This window comes from Platichthys flesus, chromosome 14 (genome assembly GCF_949316205.1).
Source record: "Platichthys flesus chromosome 14, fPlaFle2.1, whole genome shotgun sequence".
Taxonomy (NCBI): domain Eukaryota; kingdom Metazoa; phylum Chordata; class Actinopteri; order Pleuronectiformes; family Pleuronectidae; genus Platichthys; species Platichthys flesus.
In genome coordinates this window covers 17,033,743-17,056,179 of record NC_084958.1, presented here as the reverse complement: position 1 = coordinate 17,056,179, position 22,437 = coordinate 17,033,743, and the positions used below count along the sequence as shown (strand labels likewise).

Here is a 22,437-nt window from a genome sequence, read left to right as displayed (position 1 = left end):
CATTTATGCATGTGGTTCCTTTTTTCACTTATAAGGCACATACCTGAATCTGATCCCAGAGGGAGGAGCAACATTTCTCTACATAATGCAGGATGTTGAGCTTAACTCCTAATTACTCTGTGTCTGTTACAGGAATCAGTCATGGGACTGCTGCTACCTCTCCTTCTTGCTTTACTCTCCTGTTTGATTGGAGGACTCTACCTACTTGGTGTGTTTCGACGGCACCGACCAGGTGAACCCTCTTTGGATAAGGGGCTCATCCCTTGGCTGGGTCATGTCTTGGAGTTTCGCAGGAACACATTAAAATTCATCGAGAGGATGAAGCAAAAACACGGCGATGTGTTCACAGTGCAGCTGGGAGGGTGTTATATCACATTCCTTCAGGATCCTCTGTCGTTTGGGGCTTTTGTTAAGGAGAGTCGAGAAAGACTGGACTTCAGACCGTTTGCTAAACAGCTGGTGCAGAGAGTGTTTGGATATGTGGCAGAGGGGGATGACCACACCTTTCTTCAGGTCTCCAGCAACAAGCACCTCAAGGGGGACGGCCTGAAGATATTAACACAAGCTATGATGGATAATTTGCAGAATCTGATGTCTCTTGAAATCGGCTCAGGAGCAGACCAAAGCAGCTGGAAAGAAGATGGACTGTTTATGTACAGCTACAATATCCTTTTCAGGGCCGGCTACTTATCTCTGTATGGCAATGCATCTCCCAAGTCAGAAGAAAGTGAGGAGAAAGCCAAAGAGAAAGACAGAGAAGAATCTGAAGCCTTGTTTAAAGAGTTTCGTAAATATGACCAACTCTTCCCCGACCTGGCTTACGGGGTCCTCTCACCAAGGGAAAGGTTAGAAAAACAGAGGCTGATGGAACTGTTCTGGAACACTCTGTCGGTGCAGAAGATGAAGATGAAGAACGAAATCAGTGGCTGGATCTGGGACATGCACCAGTATCGAGAGGAGAATGGTATGAAGGAATCAATGATAAGCAGATACATGTTTGTGCTTCTTTGGGCCTCTCAGGGCAACACAGGGCCAGCTTCATTCTGGCTGCTCCTCTTCCTCATGAAACACCCAGAAGCCATGAGAGCAGTGAAGGAAGAGATTGATAAGGTTCTGAAGGAATCAGGGCAGGAAGTCAGACCTGGTGGCCCTTCTATCAACCTGACCTATGAAATGCTGATGAAAACACCCATCCTGGACAGTGCTTTGGAAGAGACCCTCCGACTCTGTGTTGCACCTGTCCTCACCAGAGCTGTGCTCCAGGATATGACCCTCAAGATGGCAGATGGGCGTGAATATATCATCCGCAAAGGTGACAGATTGGCTATGTTTCCTTATTGTGCTGTTCACACTGACCCAGAGATCCACCCTGACCCACATTCATTCAAATATGACCGCTTTCTGAATCCTGACGGAAGCAAGAAAACAGACTTTTACAAGAATGGGCAGAAGGTGAAGTTTTACACCATGCCCTGGGGCTCTGGGGTCTCCATGTGTCCCGGGCGTTTCTTTGCCTCTAATGAGATGAAGCAGTTTGTTTTCCTGGTGTTGGCCTACTTTGAGATTGAGCTGAAGAATCCTGAGGAGAAGATACCTGAATTCGACTTCAGCCGATGGGGCTTTGGATCCATGCAGCCTAACAGAGAGGTCCAGTTTCGATACCGACCAACATTTTAAACCCAACTAATCATTTTGACATCTCTGTCAAAATATTTTTTTGATCTTGATCAAGTCTATAAGCTTTCATTTGAAAATTATGCCTCTGATGAATGTTGGATTCCACAATGAAGTTTTACTTTTATTATTGTACCAGTGACAATAACATTAATTGTGTCAATAAAATGTTTTTGAATATTTTGTGCGATAAATACATTTCCAACCTAAATATAAAGTCATCTAAATAACAGTTGACATGACCAATTTTGTGTTTCCTTAGCCAGGTTTACTCATATGTAAGAAAATAAGCTGTTATCTTTAGTAGCTTCTAGCATTATTTAGCGAGTCATATCTGTTGAGTGTCAGGGAACTGGTTTCAAAGGAATGGTCAGAAGATAAAGGTTAGGTCTTACTTGTGAAAATCATCTGTCCAAAAGCAGCACCTGTAGTGACTTTAACATGTGTGCTGATTTCTGAAAATGATGACAGGGCCTGTTTATATAAAGTGAGTGTAGTAGACATTTTTTTTTTGTCTTTGATAAGTGAGTAACACCTGTAATCATCATGTCTCAAAATAAAAATAACTTTGTAAACATCCTTAGCTCAGCCAACTATTAGTTATAGAAAATTCAGAGCTCTGGCCACCTGTGATCAGGTTTGTCTGATGCTGCTCATTTCTCCATCACGATATCAATGCTATTGGCTTTCATTCTATTTGGAAGAGTTCATCTCCACAAAAACCTCCCATAGTTCTTTCACACACGCACCACTGTTCTTCACTCAATTCAAGAACCCCCATGAAAATTATGCATCAGAGCATACCATTTGTTTTGCTCCCATGCCTTTAGAATAAATTTACATGCAGGGAAAAATATACATTTACATTAATATTTAGCAAATTAACTTAAATCCTAGTTGGATCTTAGTTTCTCCCTTTCATTTTGGCTCCATGCAGTGAGACACTATTTAAAATGTCAACATTAATCAAATATGAACCTTTAATACCAGTTGAGTCATGTCAAATGTCACTCACTCACACACACGTGTCTCTATAGTTGTGAGGATACTTATTGTCCTAATGCACCTTACCCTATCCTTAACCCTCACAACTAAATGCCCCAACCCTAACCTAAACCTAATTCTAACCCCAGCCTAATTACTGGATTCCTGCCCAGGATGCTCCACCATGAGGTATAGAATAAGTTACATATATTACCATGCTGTCTGTTAGGCTGACAGCTACAGGGATGATTGTATTGGCTTTGAATGACCGTGGACTTCGGCACTTTAATTATTAGAAATGATAATAACGGCTACTGGGTAATTTAAAAAGAAGTGTCAGAAAAGAACATGGATTGCTTGTTGCATTTCTAATCTAGACATTTTCTGTACAATCATAGGATAGTGCATCATGTTCAAACAACATTAATCAAACGAAATAAGAGTCAAAGATGTATCTTTTAATGAGACAGGGATGTTAACAGTTTGCCAGAAAAACATGTTTCTGTGCCATCTTACACTGCAATATGGCAAATTCCAAAACAACTGAAATGAACAGTAAATAATTAACTATTTTCCTCAAACTAACCCCAATGTTACATCTGGGGACCTTACTGCAAATTAGCTAGGAAGCATGTGTGCAGTCAGTTCCTTCATTGGACCAAAACATGTTACTCATTGACAGCTTGATTATTTCTATCAGTATTGGGGCTGTTATCTTTAACTGGTGAGTGACAACAGTCTACAGATCATTCACCTCAGTTGGTATCTGTACAGTTTTACAAAATATTTGGAAAGCACTTGAGGATTCTGTGTTGTGTTATCACGACTGTCATCTAGTGGCTAAAATTGTCCACTAAGAGAAGAGAAAGATGAGCTCTAAACTAGTCTATGGATATCATTGCTAAAAGGTGGAGGCTTGGGTGGTGGAGGTGAGCTGCCAGCAGCAGAGCACAAGTTTCAGTGAAGGTGAGCAGGGATTAGTGAGAAGCAGTTCTTATTTAAATGGACCGCTATGTTGAGAGAATAGGCTGTGATTGGTTAGTGACTGACGAACAACTGAAATGTGCTCTAGCTGATCACAGCTGGAGCACATTTATGACACTTCGTCATGAATTTACAATTTATTGCTCAAATGGGAACACAGTTATGGCTCCATTCAATCGAGACATGCGAGAAACCCTATAACAATGGTAACCCAGTGCCATATAGATTATATATATATATATATATATGTATGGAAACTTATTTAAAAAAAATACAACAATGCAAGGCAATTGTAAAGATATTACAGAAATATTTATATTGGATTTGTTTTAGTGTGTGGTTTTTCTTTGACTAAAAACCAATGCATGCTTGTATTGTGTAACCTCCAGTTGTGTGAAGTCCACAGATGGATGAGGTAAAGCTGTAAAAGTGATGACTAAATATAAATGAAACTGACTCATCCCCTGACGTTGCTGTGTCATATGTTCTTCTTACCTTTGCTGTCAGGGCCATATTTAGGCTTTTTTGGGCCCATGGAGAGATTTGGTTTTTAGGTCCCTCTTCACATAAGAACCATTTAATCTATAACATAAAAACATTCACATGTTGCAATTCATATTCTCTTCTTTCTATGAATTAACATCTTCACCAAACATGAGCTGTTTAATTCACATACAGCTCCGCTGTTGCTTCTTTTGCAAGTTTCCAATGAGGTGTTAGAACCAGTAGGTGGTGCTCTGTATAAAGGAAACCAACAGAGCAAACAGATGACAATGTAGAGTAGTAAATCAGACAACTTGACCAGTTCAGAAACTAACCGTAACAATTTGAGAGTCTTCTCAGCCCTCTACACTGATATTTGAAACGAGAACATCGATCGGGATCCCTGTGTGCAATCCCTACAGTCCACTGGGCAGAGCTTTGCCTTTTGTAGCTTTACTGTTACAAACGTGCATAAATATTTAATGTGTGTGAGTCTCAACTGTATTTTTATTGTGTTGCCTGCAACTGCTCTGAGTTAGGTTGTGGACAAGTGGTACAGGAAGTGGTAAATTACATTCATTTACAAAACAATGTGCTAGATTGGTTGATGTTTGGAAATCATTACCTCATGTATTTTGTCATCTTGTGAGCCTTATCCCCACCAGATTCTTAAAGTCACAGCAAATCTGTAACATTTGTAGTTTCTGTTTACTGCAAATATAGAGTATGATGAGAGACCGCTTTTTTTTGTTTACAAGGGTGAGTGACTAAGGCAAGCATCTGCTAATACGAACCTCTTGTATGTAACATTTATGTAACATCAAAATTCATCGAGAGGATGTTTTTTAGAAAATGTGTATAATTTCACACTTTTTCACATAATAATAATAATAAAACAAATGACATTTTATGAAGCCAAAGTTGAAGATTTTTTATGAAATGGGACAAAGAAAAAAAGATTAAACATAACAACCCAAATACTGATAGAAATAATCAAGCTGTCAATGAGTAACATTTGCTGGAACAATGAAGGAACTGACTGCACACATACGTCACAGCTAAGTTAAAGTATGGTCCCCACGATGTAACATTGGGGTTAGTTTGAGCCATTTAAAACAATAACTGTGGGAAGAAGATGAAAAGTGTTAATTCTTTACTGTTTATTTCTATGGTTTCGTAATTTGCAATTTTGCAGTGTAAGATGGCACAGAAACATGTTTTACTGACATACTGTTAACATCCCTGTCTCATTTTAATATACAACTTTGACTCTTATTTCCTTGTTTGTTTAATGTGGTTTAAACAGGATACGCTATCCTATGATTTTACAGAAAATGTCTAGAAGCAATCCTTGTTCATTATCATTTCAAATGTTTATACAGCCGAAGTCCACATTCATGCAAAGCCAATACAATCATCCCTGTAGCTGTCAGCCTAACCGTCAGCATGGTAATAGATGTATCTTATCACTTGTTATTAACTTATTCTAAACATCATGGTGGAGCGTCCTGTTTGATCCAGGATGATTAAAACTACCACCTCATTTATTCACAAAGAAATGAACGGCCATGTAACATTGGAACTCTAAAACTTAGCGCTTCCTAATGTAGCTCTGTGGGTGTGTGTGTGTGTGTGTGTGTGTGTGTGTTTCTGTACTTATACCTTTGTTAGGACCATTTCATTTTAAGCATAGACTCTATGAGGACATTTTTGAAAAGTGAGGAGGTTTTGGCCGGCCCCTCCTTAGGGTTATGACTTGGTTTTAGGGTTAGGGTTAGAATTAGGTTTAGGCTAGGGTTGGGGCAACGTTAGGGATTTAGTGGTGATGGTTAAGGTTAGGGTAAGGGGCTGGGGAATGCATTAGGTCAATGAGTATCCTCACAACTATAGCGAGACCTGCATATGTGTGACATTTGCAATGACTCAATGGGTATTAAAGGTTCATTGATTTATGTTTACATTTTAAATAGTATTGCATTACATGGAGCCAAAATGAAAGGGAGAAACTATGATCCAACTAAGATTTAAATTAATTTGGTAAATATAAATGTAAATGTATAGTATATTTTTCCCTGCCTCTAAATTTATTCCAGCAGCCTTGGGAGCAAAACAAATAGTATGCTCTTATGTGTAATTTTCATGGGCTCCTGAGTTGAGTGAAGAACAGTGGTGCGTGTGTAAAACTATATGAGGTTTTTGTGGAGATGAACTCTTCCAAACAGAATGAAAGCCAATAGCATTGATAGCGTGATGGAGAAATGAGCAGCATCAGACAAACCTGTTCACAGGTGGCAAGAGTTCTGAATTTTCTATAGCTAAAAGTTAGCTGAGCTAAGGATGTTTACCAAGTGATAAAGATGTCAGGTGTTATTCATTCATCAAAGACAATGTATTTTCTTTCATTTGTTATTTTAATATGTTGGCAGCTAAAATATGGGTCACATCCTATTACGTCTACAGCCCGGCAGCTATATGTTTTTTTAAAGATTACAGGTGTAATTCATTTATCAAAGTTAATGTATTTTCTTTCTACTCCACTAATATTTAATCAACAGCCCTGTCATCATAAACATAAACTTAAAAGCAAAAAGAAAAGTTTTGAAAAAAAATGCATCATTTTCCGATAATAAGCACACATGTTATAGTCACTACAGGTGCTGTTTTTGGACAGACAACTTTCCCAAGTAAGAGCTAACCTTTATGTTCCGATCATTCCTTGAAACCAGTTCCCTAACACTCAGCAGATATGACTTGCTAAATGATACTAGATGCTTCTAAAGATAACAGCTTATTTTCTTGTATCTGAGTAAACCTGGCTAAGGAAACACAAAATTTGTCATGTCAACTGTTTTTTAGATGAGCTAATATTTAGGTTGGAAATGTATTTATCGAACAAAATATCGGCACAATAATAAACGTTAATCTTCTTTGTGGAATCTGCCATTTTTCAGAAGCAGAATTTCAAAAGACTTGATCAAAATCCCAAAAATATTTTGACAGAGATGTCAAAATGATAAGTTGGGTTTAAAATGTTGGTCGGAATCGAAACTGGACCTCTCTGTTAGGATGCATGGATCCCATGCCCCATCGGCTGAAGTCGATTTCAGGTATCTTCTCCTCAGGATTCTTTAGCTCAATCTCAAAGTAGGCCAACACCAGGAAAACCAACTGCTTAATTTCACTAGAGGCAAAGAAACGCCCTGGACACATTGAGACCCCAGAGCCCCAGGGCATGGAGTAAAACTTCACCTTCTGCCCATTCTTGTAAAAGTCTGTTTTCTTGCTCCCGTCAGCATTCAGAAAGCGGTCATATTTGAATGAATGTGGGTCAGGGTGGATCTCTGGGTCAGTGTGAACAGCAGAATAAGGAAACATAGCCAATCTGTCACCTCTGCGGATGATATATTCACGCCCATCTGCCATCTTGAGAGTCATATCCTGGAGCACAGCTCTGGTGACTATAGCTGCAACACGGAGTCGGAGGGTCTCTTCCAAAGCACTGTCCAGGATGGGTGTTTTCTTCAGCATTTCATAGGTCAGGTTGATGGAAGGGCCACCAGGTCTCACTTCCTGCCCTGATTCCTTCAGAACCTTATCAATCTCTTCCTTCACTGCTTTCATGGCTTCTGGGTGTTTCATGAGGAAAAGGAGAAGCCAGAATGAAATGGGCCCTGTGTTGCCCTGAGAGGCCCAAAGAAGCTCGAACATGTGTCTGCTTATCATTGATTCCTTCATACCCTTCTCCTCTAGATACTGGACATTGTCCCAGATCCAGCCATTGACGTCGTTCTTCATTTTAATCTTCTGCACCGACAGAGTGTTCCAGATTAGTTCCCTCAGCTTCTTGGCTTCCAACCTTTCCCTCGGTGAGAGGACCCCGTAAGCCAATTTGGGGAAGAGTTGGTCAAATTTACGAAACTCTTCAAACAAGGCTTCAGATTCTGCTCTGTCTTTCTCTTTGGCCTTCTCCTCACTTTCTTCTGACTTGGGAGATGCGTAGCCATACAGAGATAAGTAGCTGGCCCTGAAAAGGATATTGTAGCTGTACATAAACAGTCCATCTTCTTTCCAGCTGCTTTGGTCTGCTGCTGAGCCGGTTTCATGAGACATCAGATTCTGCAAATTATCCATCATAGCTTGTGTCAGTACCTTCAGGCCATCCCCCTTGAGGTGCTTGTTGCTGGAGGCCTTGAGAAAAGTGTGGTCATCCCCCTCTGCGACATATCCAAACACTCTCTGCACCAGCTCTTTAACAAACGGTTTGAAGTCCAGTTTTTCTTGACTCTCCTTAGCAAAAGACCCCAACGACAGAGGATCCTGAAGGAATGTGATATAACACCCTCCCAGCTGCACTGTGAACACATTACCGTGTTTTTGCTTCATCCTCTCAATGAATTTTAATGTGTTCCTGCTAAACTCCAAGACATGACCAAGCCAAGGGATGAGCCCCTTATCCAAAGAGGGTTCACCTGGTCGGTGCTGTCGAAACACACCAAGTAGGTAGAGTCCTCCAATCAAACAGGAGAGTAAAGCAAGAAGGAGAGGTAGCAGCAGTCCCATGACTGATTCCTGTAACAGACACAGAGTGATTAGGAGTTAAACTCCACATTTTGCATTATGTAGAGAAATGTTGCTCCTCCCTCTGGGAGCAGATTCTGGTAGGTGCATGATGAGCTTTTAATAACAAAACATTTCACCCCCTCTTCCCCCAAACAAAATTTGTCTGTAGTTGCAAAACATATATGACGGCTTATAGTTTTAAATATAGTTATACTCTCTTTAAAAAGAAAACTATAGTTTCTTGCATTCATGAAATTAAGAAAACTGTTGACCTTTTTTTGCTATTTTTACCTGTTACAACAAAGAAAAACACCAAACTCTTATGAAGAGGAGAACACAATTCACTGGCATGTGTAGGCCTACTTTGAAATAAATTAAACATATAGCTGCCGGGCCGTAGACGTAATAGGATGTGACGCATATTTTCACTGAAAACAAAAAACCTTGTCTTTGATAAATTAATAACACCTGTAATCTTCATTGTTTTACAGTGTCAAGACTGCAGAAGTCATAACAGATATTCATTGTGTGATCATGTCTGAAAATAAAAATCACTTTGTAAACATCTTTAGCTCAGCTAACAATTATCTATGGAAAATTGCCACCTATTAATAGGTTTGTCTGATGCTGCTCATTTCTCCATCATGCTATCAATGCTATTGGCTTTCATTCTGTTATGAAGACTTCATCTACACAAAAAACTCCTATAGTTATTTCACACAAAATAATTTAAATCTTAGTTGGATCTTAGTTTGTCCCTCTCAATTTGGCTCCATGAAAAGCCACAATATTTAAAATGAATCATATATGAACCTTTAATACCCGTTGAGTCGTGTCACATGTCACACACACGCAATTCTCTCTATAGTTGTGAGGATACTCATTGACTTAATGCAGTCCCCAGCCCCTTACCCTAACCTTAACCATCACAACCAAATGCCAACCATTGCCTAAACTAAACCTAATTCTAACCCTTAACCTAAAACAAAGTCTTAAAACGAAGTATTAATATTTAAAATATTGATATTAAATCATAACTCTAATCCCTTCAAAGGAAGGGAAAAGATAGCAAATTAATTGATAAAGATCAGTCTCATTTAGATCTAGTTCAATTAGATGGAGTTTTTTGACAGTGTAGCAGTAGTGGTTTATACTTCTCTTAACGTGCTGCGCGTGTTGCAACGCAATTCACCGCCAGAACACTAGGCGAAGTAAAGTTTTTTTTTCAAAGACAAATCACACAAAGAAGAGACGTCTTCTTCTTCGCCGACTGTTTATTTACATCGCCACTCCGGCTCCTCATAGCCTATTTCTGGCGGACAAATTGGCCAGTCAGTGACGGGTTATACAAGTGCTCATATACGGATCTCTTCTGCCAAGTGCTCATCTATTTTGTCCATATTCGTTCTACTAAATCTTCCGTGATTTCCGCGTATTGTGGGGCATGAAACCGGAAACTAGACTCCGGACGGGATGTAGTAAGCAGACCAATCACAAGCCTTGCGGGGCTCGCGTCGCTTTGTCGTGTAGTTAGAAAAATTGGCGGACGTACGCAAGCCGCAAGAGGGCACGCGAGGGGCGTGTTGCGTGTCTTACGTGCATACGTGCTTGCGTGCAACCCGACTATAATTCGGCCTTTACACCTTCCTGTGGGCTTTTAAGATGGCCCCTAAGATAGCAGCCCCCCTCTTTTCTGAGGTTGCTTTACGACCGATAGTGGGGGAAGGTTTAACTAGGTGTAGAGATATCAAGTGTCTGTGTTGATGTTAAACAGATAATGAGATAGTCAGAGAGAGAGCCTGTGGCAAGCCTAAATAGCCTTAACTTTCATTTAACTTATAACTACAATATTAAGATGCATTTATTTGTCCCAAACACATGCACAGACATGCAAAGGCACACTCATGCGGGTAGGGACATTTAATCTCTGCCTTTGACCCATCTGGTGCAGGACAAACAAACCAGTGAGTGACCATGTACGGCGCTTGGGGAGCAGATGTTGGGGGAGTAAAGTGCCTTGCTCAGGGGCACTAGACAGGGTAGGGAAACTCTTGGATTTTTGGACAGATCAATCCAGGTTCGTCTTTTGTTCTTTCTCCGTGGAGACGAACCAGAGACCTTCTCTGCCCATAGTCCAAGTTTCTGCCACTAGACCACCGCCTCTCCTAATATCACAGCATATATCAAACTTATAGACACCGCACAGAATCAAATAGACAGTCTTGCTTAGTCTAGTATCATTATTAAGCCCAGATTATGTTACCAGTCCGAGGGAAAGGGAAAAAGAAGTTGCAGTCCAGTTCGCAATTCGGTGAAGTCTTCTGGTTTAGTGTGGTCTCTGCCTTAGCGTTGCTGTGGAGCTGTGCGATCATATACTGGTTCGAAGTACTTACCTGTAGGACATCGAGTCGCTGCTAGGAGTTTTGAAAAGCTTGACATGCGTGAAGGTTTCCTTGAAGAGATGAGTTGATGCTGCACCTCTGACCTCCGGTTGTTCAGTGGGAAGAGAAGATAGGCGCGGGAGCAGCCAGGCCCCCCTTCGACGAATGCAGGAGAAAAGGGCTGGCCGCCTGCTGTCATTGGACGGTCGATGGAAAGAGATAGAATGTGGGGAGATCTTGGTCTTTTATAGGCCCGGTGACCTCACAGGTCATGGGGCCAGAGTGACCAATAGAAAGTTAGCCTTATGGCTTTTCACACCTCTGTGTGAGGTTGTTTGGACCAATTGAACCTGTCGCCCCCTGGGAGACTGAATTCCTTGGCTTTTTCAGAACAATGGAACCTGTGGCATTTTGGGAGATTGAGTTCAGGAGGCTTGCTTGTGAACAAATCCCATGTGGTTTCAGGTTTTGACCACAGATGTAGGCTGAAAAGGAGGCCTGTGGTTCCACAAAGACATTTCACGTAATGGTCCTAACAAAGGTATGAGTACAGGAACACACAGACACCCGACACAGAGCTAAATTAGGAAAAACCAAGTTTTAGAGTTCCAAAGTTGCAAGACGGTTCATTTCTTTGTGAATGAATGGGGTGGTAGTTTAGTCATCCTGGATCAAACAGATGAACACTTGGTGGTCATGGTAATGGTAGCGGATGGGCTGCGGGAAAATGGGGCCTTTGGCAGGCTGCTGGTCTCCTGAGTGTCCTGCCTGTACTTGGTGGTGAGGGGACTTGAAGAGAAATGACCCATTGTCCGTGTCATCCCTCTGAGCCTGAGCAGTGAAACAGAACCTCTGGATTCCTGTCCAGGATGCTCCACTATGATGTATAGAATAAGTTCAGTGATAAATTTCATCTATTACCATGCTGTTGATTAGGCTGACAGCTACAGGGATGATTGCATTGCCTTTGCATGAACGTGTACTTCAGCACTATAATTATTTGAAATGATAATGACGACTACTGGGTCATTTAAAAGGAGGTGTCAGAAAAGAACAAGGATTGCTTGTTGCATTTCTAATCTAGACATTTTCTGTACAATCATAGGATAGTGTATCCTGTTTGAACAACATTAAATAACATTTATTTATAGAGATTTTGTGTTAAATAACAATAATGGCTCAAACTTACCCCAATGGTACATCTTGGGAGCTTACTGCAAATTAGCTATGAAGTATGTGTGCAGTCAGTTCCTTAATTTGACCAGCAAATGTTACTCATTGACAGCTTTATTATTTCTCTCAGTATGTGGGCTGTTTTCTTTAACTGGTGAGTGACAACAGTCTGCAGATCATTCACCTCAGTGGGTGTGTGTACAGTTTTACAAAATATTTGGAAAGCACTTGAGGATTCTGTGTTGTGTTAACACCAAGGCAATTTCCTGTATGTGAACTCATACATGGCAAATACAATAATTCTGATTCTGATTCTGATTCTGTCAACTAGTGGCTACAATTGTCTAATAAGAGAAGAGAAAGATGAGCTCTAAACTAGTCTATGGATATCATGCTAAAAGGTGGAGGCTTGGGTGGTGGAGGTGAGTTGCCAGCAGCAGAGCAAAAGTGTCAGTGTAGGTGATTAGTGAGAAGCAGGTCTTATTTAAATGGGCTTCTTTTTTGAGAGAATGGGCTGTGATTGGTAGGTGACTGACGAACAAACCATAAACCTATCAGTAGCTGATAGCTGATCACAGCTGGAGCACATGAGTCTGTTTCCTGCATGAACACAATGCTTCACTTCAGTCAGGAACACTTTGTGACGAATTTACGATTTATTGCACAAATGGGAACACAGTTATGGCTTAATTCTTTGGAGACATGCAAGAAACCCTAAAACAATGGTAACCCAGTGCCATATAGATTATATATATAAATATGTACAGAAATTTATTTCAAAATATATAATACAACAATGAAGGCAATTGTTAAGAAATTACAGAAAACATTGTCAATGATAATGAATCATACAAATGTAATGTGATATACCACTACCTTAAATCAACGGTACATTTATGGCAGCAGTATTCTGTCAGCTTGATTGTTATTTTAATGATGAAATTTAACTTTCTTCAAACAACTTGTAATGCTGCCCTAAACTACATTTAGAATGTTGTGTTGTCATATAATTTGCGTTTGTTTTAGTCTGTGGTATTTCTTTGACTAATATCCAATGCATGCTTGTATTGTGTAACCTCCAGTTGTGTGATTTCCAGAGATTTATGAAGTACATTCATTAAAAGTGATGACTAAATATAAATGACACTTACTCATCCCTTGAACAGTTAATTCTCTGACGTCGCTGTGTCGTATGCTCTTCTTAACTTTGCTGTCAGGCCCGTATTTAGGCTTTTTTGGGCCTATTGAGAGATTCTTCACATAAGAACCATTTAATATATAACATACAAAACATACACATATTGCATTTCATATTCTCTTCTCTCTATAAATTGAATTATTTACCAAACATTAAAAAGCTGTTTAGTTCAATACAACAACAATTTTATAAACCTTTCCACCGTTTCCAATGAGGTGCTATATCCAGTAAGTGGTTATCTATATAAAGGAAACCAACAGAGCAAACAGATGATAATATAGAGTAGTAAGTCAGAGGACTTGACCAGGTCAGAAATTTTTTGGTGACATTACTTTGCGTCTTTTACTAGTTTCAAAAGATGAACAATATATTAAACAACTAACCGTAACAATGTGAGAGTCTTCTCAGCCCTCAACACTGATCTTTGTAACAAGGATATCGGGATCCCTTTGTGCAATCCCTACAGTCCACTGAGCAGAGCTTTGTCTTTAGTAGCTTTACTGTTACAAACGTGCGTAAATATTTGATCTGCCATGAAGCGTGTCAGCAGTTTGAACCGTCTGGTTTCACCAGAAAGTGGAGATTTTATCAAAGACTTTAACTTGAACTTTACCTGTTGTGATAAAACTTTGAATTACAGTTTACTGAATTTGTGTTTGAGAAAATGTGTATAATTCCAACCTTTTCAACATAATAAAGCATGAGTTTGATAAAAACAAATGACATTTTATGAGGCCAAAGTTGAAGATTTTTATGAAATCGGTCAAAAAAAAGGATTAAACATATAGCCCCAATACTGATAGAAATAATCAAGCTGTCAATGAGTTACATTTGCTGGTATGATGAAGGAACTGACTGCACACAAACGTCACAGCTTACTTTGAGGGCACATATTATGCCCATTTTACCACAGTTGATATGGTTCCTTGGAGTCTTAATGAAATGTCTGTAACATATGTTGATCAAAATACCACAAGGACCATTTAAAAGGCCATGTAGCGAGACTGTGAAGTCAATTCTTGTCGTAATCCCATTTAACACACTCTAGCGTAGACACAGATCCCCAAATTAACGTGTAGAAGCACTACAAAAGTGGAATTTTCATAATATGTCCCCTTTAAAGTAACAAACCCCAATGTAACATTAGGGTTAGTTAAAACAATATCTGTAAGAAGAAGATGAAAAGTGTTAATTCTTTACTGTTAATTTCAGTGGTTTTGGAATTTGCCATATTGCAGTGTAAGATGGCACAGAAACATGTTTCCTGACAAACTGTTAACATCCCTGTCTCATTAAAAGATACAACTTTGACTCTTATTTCCTTGTTTGTTTAATGTTGTTTAAACAGGATATGCTATCCTATTATTATACAGAAAATGTCTAGAAGCAATCCTTTTTCATTATCATTTCAAATATTTATACAGCCGAAGTCAATGTTCATGCAAAGACAATACAATCATCCCTGTAGCTGTCAGACTAACCGTCAGCATGGTAATAGATGTAACTTATCACTTGTTATTAACTTATTCTAAACATCATGGTGGAGACTCCTGGGCGTGAATCCAGAGGTTCTGTTTCACAGTCATTTTTCTTCAAGACCCCTCACCACCAAGGACAGGGAGGACACTCAGGAGACCAGCATCCTGCCAAAGCCCCATTGTTCCCCAGCCCATCCGCCTCCATTACCATGACCACTAAGTGTTCATCTGTTTGATCGGGGATGACTATAACTATAAGTACCCCATTCTTTCACAAAGAAATTAACCATCATGTAACTTTGTACCTCTAAAACTTATCTTAGGACCATTTCATATCAAGCATAGACCCGATGAGGAAATTTTTGAAAAGTGAGGACGTTTTGGCCGGCCCTTCCTTATGTTTAAGACTTTGTTTTAGGGTTATAGTTAGAATTAGGTTCAGGCTAGGAATGGGGCAACGGTTGGCAATTAGTTGTGATGGTAAAGGTTAGGGTAAGGGGCTGGGGAATGCATTAGGTCAATGAGTATCCTCACAACTATAGAGAGACCTGCATATGTGTGACTTTTGACATGACTCAATGGATATTAAAAGTTCATGTTTGATTAATGTTTACATTTTAAATAGCATCGTGTTAGATGTAGCCAAATTGAGAGGGAGAAACTGAGATCCAACTAAGATTAAATTAAATGACAAAATATAAATGTAACTGTGAATTTTTCCCTGCCTGTAAATTTATTCTAAAGGCATGGGAGCAAGACAAATAGTATGCTCTTATGTGTAATTTTCATGGGGGCTCCTGAGTTGAGTGAAGAACAGTGGTGCGTGTGTGAAAGAACTATATGAGGTTTTTGTGGACATGAACTCTTCCAAACAGAATGAAAGCCAATAGCATTGATAGTGTGATGGAGAAATGAGCAGCATCAGACAAACCTGTTAACAGGTGGCCAGAGCTCGACATTTTCTATAGCTAATAGATAGCTGAGATAAGGATGTTTACAAAGTGATTTTTATTTTCAGATATGATCAGACAATGAATATCTGTAATTACTTCTGCAGTCTTGACACTTTTAAACAATAAAGATGACAGGTGTTATTCATTCATCAAAGACAATGTATTTTCTTTCACTTTTTGTTTTAATATGTCGTCAGATAAAATATGGGTCACATCCTATTGCGTCTGCGGCACGGCAGCTATATGTTTTATTTAAAGATTACGGGTTCTATTCATTTACCAAAGATAATAAATTTTTTTTTACTCCACTCATATTTAATCAACAGCCCTTTCATCATAAACTTAAACATAAAAGCAAAAAGGAAAGTTTTGAAAAAAATTCATCATTTTCATCAGCACACATGTTATAGTCACTAGAGGTGTTGTTTTTGGACAGACAACTTCCCCAAATAAGACCTTACCTTTATCTTCCGATCATTCCTTTGAAACCAGTTCCCTGACACTCAACAGATATGACTTGCTAAATGATTCTAGAAGCTACTAAAGAGAAAAGCTTATTTTCTTTTATCTGAGCAAACCTGGCTAAGGAAACACAAAATTGGTCAAGTCAACTGTTATTTAGATGAGGTAATATTTAGGTTGGAAATGTATTTATCGCACAAATATTTAAACAAATTTTTATTGACACAATTAATGTTATTGTCACTGGTACAATAATAAACATAAATCTTCATCATGGTATCAAAACATTTTTAGAAGCAGGATATTAAAATGACAGCTTATAGACTTGATCAAAATCAAAAAACTATTTTTGACATAAATGTCAAAATGATTAGTTGAGTTTAAAATGTTGGCCGGTATCGAAACTGGACCTCTCTGTTAGGCTGCATGGCTCCAAAGCCCCATCGGCTGAAGTCGATTTCAGGTATCTTCTCCTCAGGATTCTTCAGCTCAATCTCAAAGTAGGCCAACACCAGGAAAACAAACTGCCTAACTTCACTAGAGGCAAAGAAACGCCCCGGACACATGGAGACCCCAGAGCCCCAGGGCATGGAGTAAAACTTCACCTTCTGCCCATTCTTGTAAAAGTCTGTTTTCTTGCTTCCGTCAGCATTCAGAAAGCGGTCATATTTGAATGAATGTGGGTCAGGGTGGATCTCTGGGTCAGTTTGAACAGCAGAATAAGGAAACATAGCCAATCGGTCACCTTTGCGGATGATATATTCACGCCCATCTGCCATCTTGAGGGTCATATCCTTGAGCACACATCTTGTGAGGACAGGTGCCACAAGGAGTCGGAGGGTCTCTTCCAAAGCACTGTTCAGGATGGTTGTTTTCGTCAGCATTTCATAGGTCAGGCTGATAGAAGGGCCACCAGGTCTGACTTCCTGCCCTGATTCCTTCAGAACCTTATCAATCTCTTCCTTCACTGCTTTCATGGCTTCTGGGTGTTTCATGAGGAAAAGGAGCAGCCAGAATGAAATGGGCCCTGTGTTGCTCTGAGAGGCCCAAAGAAGCACAAACATGTATCTGTTTATCATTGACTCCTTCAAACCATTCTCCTCTAGATACTGGGCATTGTCCCAGATCCAGCCACTGACGTTGTTCTTCATCTTCATCTTCTGCACCGATAGAGTGTTACAGATTAGTTCCCTCAGCCTCCTTGCTTCCAACCTTTCCCTCGGTGAGAGGACCCCGTAAACCAAGTTGGGGAAGAGTTGATCAAATTTACGAAACTCTTTAAACAATGCTTCAGATTCTGCTCTGTCTTTCTCTTTGGCCTTCTCCTCACTGACTTCTGACTGGGGAGATGTATACCCATACAGAGATAAGTAGCCGGCCCTGAAAAGGATATTGTAGCTGTACATAAACAGTCCAACTTCTTTCCAGCTGCTTTGGTCTGCTGATGAGCCGATTTCATGAGTCATCAGATTCTGCAAATTATCCATCATAGCTTGTGTCATTACCTTCAGGCCATCCCCCTTGAGGTGCTTGTTGCTGGAGACCTGAAGAACAGTGTGGTAATCCCCCTCTGCCACATATCCAAAAACTCTGTGAACCAGCTCTTTAACAAACGATAAGAAGTCCAGTTTTTCTCGACTCTCCTTAACAAAAGCCCCAAACGACAGAGGATCCTGAAGGAATGTGAAATAAAGCCCTCCCAGCTGTACTGTGAACACATCGCCGTGTTTTTTTTCCATCCTCTCGATGAATTTTGATGTGTTCCTGCGAAACTCCAAGACATGACCCAGCCAAGGGATGCGCCCCTTATCCAAAGGGGGTTCACCTGGTCGGTGCTGTCGAAACACACCAAGTAGGTAGAGTACTCCAATCAAACAGGAGAGTAAAGCAAGAAGGAGAGGTAGCAGCAGTCCCATGACTGATTCCTGTAACAGATACAGAGTGATTAGGATTTAAGCTCCACATCCCGCATTATGTAGAGAAATGTTGCTCCTCCCTCTGGGATCAGATTAAGGTATGTGCATATTGAGAACATTTTTAATTTCAAAGAACAGCCAACCGCATGTTTACTTGTTATACACATGATGTTCATATAAGAAGAGGTTTTGCCTTAGTCCAGGGGTAGACAACCTTTACTATCAAAAGTAAAAGGTTATTTACTTATTAAAGAAATAAGTAAATAACCTTATCAATTTATTTTTTTTAATATATAAAGCATATATTTACATTCATATTTTGCAAATGAATACCCGTTGAGTAATGTCACATGTCACACATACGCAGTTCTCTCTATAGTTGTGAGTTGTGCATTCCCCAGCCCCTTACATTATCCTTAACCATCACACCTAACTGCCAACTGTTGCCCTAACCCTAACCTTAACCTAATTCTAACCCTAACCCTAAAAGTAAGTCTTAACCCTAAGGAAGGGCCGCCAAAACGTCCTCACTTTCCTATCAAAGGTATCAGTACAGGAACCCGCACACACACAGAGCTACATTAGGAAAAGCTAAGTTTTAGAGGACCAAAGTTACATGACGGTTCATTTCTTTGTGAATGAATGGGTTGGTAGTTACAGTCATCCTGGATCAAACAGATGAACACTTAGTGGTCATGGTAATGGAGGCGGATGGGCTGGGGAACAATGGGGCCTTTGGCAGGATGCTGGTTTCCTGAGTGTCCTGCCTGTACTTGGTGGTGAGGGGACTTGAAGAAAAATGACCCATTGTCCGTGTCATCCTTCTGAGCCTGAGCAGTGAAACAGAACCTCTGGATTCCTGCCCAGGATGCTCCACCAATATGTATAGAATAAGTTACAATTGATAAGTTTCATCTATTAGGGGAGAGCGGGGTAATGTGAGACAACGGGTAATGTGAGACACACCCTGTATCCAGGCAACGGAACGCATTTGTGGTCATGTGACCATTATGTTTTCAAGCCCCTCCCATTCGCCTCTTGTCATGAAGGACAAGTTGGTGCTGGTGCTGTAGTTATTATGTTTTTTCACAAAAATCAGTTTTTTGCATTTAAAAGTAAATTTTCTTACTTTGAACTTAATCAACAGTTGTGTCAAGACAAATTGATTCAGGTACAAAAACTTTTATCATACATGTTGGTGAACTTCCAACATAAAACCATGTGATTGATGCCAGCTGAAGATTAGCCTGAATTGGGAAGAGATGTTTTTCTAAAATGTTGGCTGTGGGGTAAAGTGAGACAAATGCTGTGGGGTAAATGAGACATGAAGCACAACTTCAGTTTAGTTCTTCAACATATTTTAGCGTAATATTACATTACATATGTTTTATATTTAATGTTATGAACATTGTATAGAAGCCATCATGTCAAGAAACTACACCAGGAAGACAACCTGTGGCCAAACACCCCTCTCAGAGATGGAGAGTGTAGACGCTGAGGTCATGCAAGGAAAAAAGTCCTTAAGAAAAGCTGGAAGGGATAGAAATATTGATAAGACAACCCTCAAAAGATTCATGACGAAAAAGAGAAAGGGAAAGTAAAATCACGTGCCTGGGGTGAGATAAAGAGAATATTCACAGATGAGATGGAGGAGGAGCTTGACAAACACTTGAAACAACTAGCTGACCAGTTCCAGGGCCTTGCTACAGTTAGTGATATATTCACGCCCATCTGCCATCTTGAGGGTCATATCCTGGAGCACAGCTCTGGTGAGGACAGGTGCAGCACATAGTCGGAAGGTCTCTTCCAAAGCACTGTCCAGGATGGGTGTTTGCTTCAGCATTTCATAGGTCAGGTTGATAGAAGGGCCACGACGTCTGACTTCCTGCCCTGATTCCTTCAGAGCCTTATCAATCTCTTCCTTCTCATGGCTTCTAGGTGTTTCATGAGGAAAAGGAGCTGCCAGAATGAAGCTGGCCCTGTGTTGCCATGAGAGGCCCAAAGAAGCACAAACATGTATCTGCTTATCGATTCCTTCATACCATTCTCATCTAGATACTGGTGCATTTCCCAGATCCAGCCAATGACATCGTTCTTCATTACATTACATTACATTACTTTGCATTTAGCTGACGCTTTTATCCAAAGCGACTTACAATAAGTGCATTCAAACCCGAGGGTACATACCAAGGACGACAAGAATCAAGAAAGTACAATTTCTTCAAATAAAGCAAAACTACAAAGTGCTATAAGTAAGTGCCATTTAAGTGCTACTAAAGTGTTAGTTTCAAAAGGTTTTTTTTTTTTTTTATTCAAGGTAGAGTCGGAAGATGTGTGTTTTTAGTTTTCGGCGGAAGATGTGTAGACTTTCTGATGTCTTCATCTTCATCTTCTGCACCGACAGAGTGGTCCAGAATAGTTCCCTCAGCCTCTTTGCTTCCAACCTTTCCCTCGGTGAGAGGACCCCGTAAGCCAGGTCTGGGAAGAGTTGGTCATATTTACGAAACTCTTTAAACAAGGCATCAGATTCCGCTCTGTCTTTCTCTTTGGCTTTCTCCTCACTTTCTTCTGACTTGGGAGATGCGTAGCCATACAGAGATAAGTAGCCGGCCCTGAAAAGGATATTGCAGCTGTATACAAACAGTCCATCTTCTTTCCAGCTGCTTTGGTCTGCTCCTGAGGCGATTTCATGAGACATCAGATTCTGCAAATTATCCATCATAGCTTGTGTCAGTACCTTCAGGCCGTCCCCCTTGAGGTGCTTGTTGCTGGAGGCCTTGAGAAAAGTGTGGTCATCCCCCTCTGCCACATATCCAAACATTCTATGCAACAGCTTGTCAACAATAGGTAAGTTGTCCAGTTTTTCTCGACTCTCCTTAACAATACCCTGAAACGACAGAGGATCCTGACTGAATGTGATATAACACCCTCCCAGCTGCACTGTGAACACATCGCCGTGTTTTTGCTTCATCCTCTTGATGAATTTTAATGTGTTCCTGCGAAACTCCAAGAAATGACCCAGCCAAGGGACGAGCCCCTTATCCAAAGGGGGTTCACCTGGTCGGTGCCGTCGAAACACACCAAGTAGGTAGAGTCCTCCAATCAAACAGGAGAGTAAAGCAAGAAGGAGAGGTAGCAGCAGTCCCATGACTGATTCCTGTAAAAGACACCGAGTGATTAGGAGTTAAGCACCACATCCCGCATTATGTAGAGAAATGTAGCTCCTCCCTTTTGGGATCAGATTCAGGTACGTGCATAATCAGTGAAAAAAGGAATTTTCCATGAACAGCCAACTACATGTTTACTTTTTATACACATGCTGTTCATATTAAGAGAAGTTTTGCCATAGTCGAGGGGTAGGCAACCTTTACTATCAAAAGAGCCATTTCGTCCCCTCTTCCCCCAAACGAAATTTGTCTGGAGTCGCAAAACATATTTGATAACACAGCTTATATTGTAATATATAGTTATACTCTCTATAAAAAAACTATAGTTTCTTGCATTCATGAAATTATAGAACGACATAAAGAAAACTGTTTAAAAACATTTTATTGCTATTTTTTACCTTATACAACAAAGAAAAACACCAAACTCTTATGAAGAGGAGAACGAAATACATGGGCATGTGTAGGCCTACTTTGAAATAAATTAAACACAGAACCATGCAGGCCTATTTGAGTCCTCCCCATATTGTGGGAAATGTAAAAAATAAGTAGCCTACTTTAAAATAAATAAACCTTATAGCTGCCGGGCCGTAGACATAATAGGATGTGATGCATATTTTAGCTGACGACATATTAAAACAAAAAGTAAAAATGTTGTCTTTGATAAATGAATAACACGTGTTATCTTTATTGTTGTACTGTGTCAAGAATGCAGAGGTCATTACAGATATTCATTGCTTGATCATGTCTGAAAATAAAAATCACTTTGTAAACCTCTTGAGCCCAGCTAACCATTAGCTGTAGAAAATTCAGAGCTCTGGTCCCCTGTGAACAGGTTTGTCTGATGCTGCTCATTTCTCCATCACGCTATCAATGCTATTGGCTTTCATTCTGTTTGAAAGAGTTAATAGAAAACCCCCTATAGTTCTTTCACACACGCACCACTGTTCTTCACTCAATTCAAGAGCCCTCATGAAAATGATGCATAAGAGCATACTATTTTTCTGTCTGTACAGTTTTACAAAAT

At 40.1% G+C, this 22,437-nt stretch overlaps 3 protein-coding genes across 3 annotated transcripts; 1 reads left to right on the top strand and 2 right to left on the bottom strand.

Annotated features, from left to right (window-relative positions):
* The first annotated feature begins 100 nt into the window (after positions 1 to 100).
* LOC133968971 (7-alpha-hydroxycholest-4-en-3-one 12-alpha-hydroxylase-like) lies at positions 101 to 2,253 on the top strand. Its single transcript, XM_062405246.1, has one exon. It carries the CDS (start codon positions 142 to 144, stop codon positions 1,675 to 1,677), a length of 1,536 nt encoding a protein of 511 aa, XP_062261230.1. The 5' UTR covers positions 101 to 141; the 3' UTR covers positions 1,678 to 2,253.
* A 2,793-nt stretch (positions 2,254 to 5,046) lies between these two features.
* On the bottom strand, positions 5,047 to 8,729 carry LOC133968972 (7-alpha-hydroxycholest-4-en-3-one 12-alpha-hydroxylase-like). Its single transcript, XM_062405247.1, has one exon. It carries the CDS (start codon positions 8,683 to 8,685, stop codon positions 7,150 to 7,152), a length of 1,536 nt encoding a protein of 511 aa, XP_062261231.1. The 5' UTR covers positions 8,686 to 8,729; the 3' UTR covers positions 5,047 to 7,149.
* A 7,980-nt stretch (positions 8,730 to 16,709) lies between these two features.
* Positions 16,710 to 21,406, bottom strand: LOC133968376 (7-alpha-hydroxycholest-4-en-3-one 12-alpha-hydroxylase-like). The gene is made up of 4 exons (XM_062404372.1): positions 20,611 to 21,406; positions 20,153 to 20,327; positions 19,934 to 20,012; positions 16,710 to 18,255 (listed from the first exon to the last, which is right to left on the bottom strand). The coding sequence occupies exons 1-4, from the start codon at positions 21,392 to 21,394 to the stop codon at positions 16,711 to 16,713; spliced, it is 2,583 nt and encodes an 860-aa protein (XP_062260356.1). The 5' UTR covers positions 21,395 to 21,406; the 3' UTR covers position 16,710.
* Between the last annotated feature and the right edge of the window lie 1,031 nt (positions 21,407 to 22,437).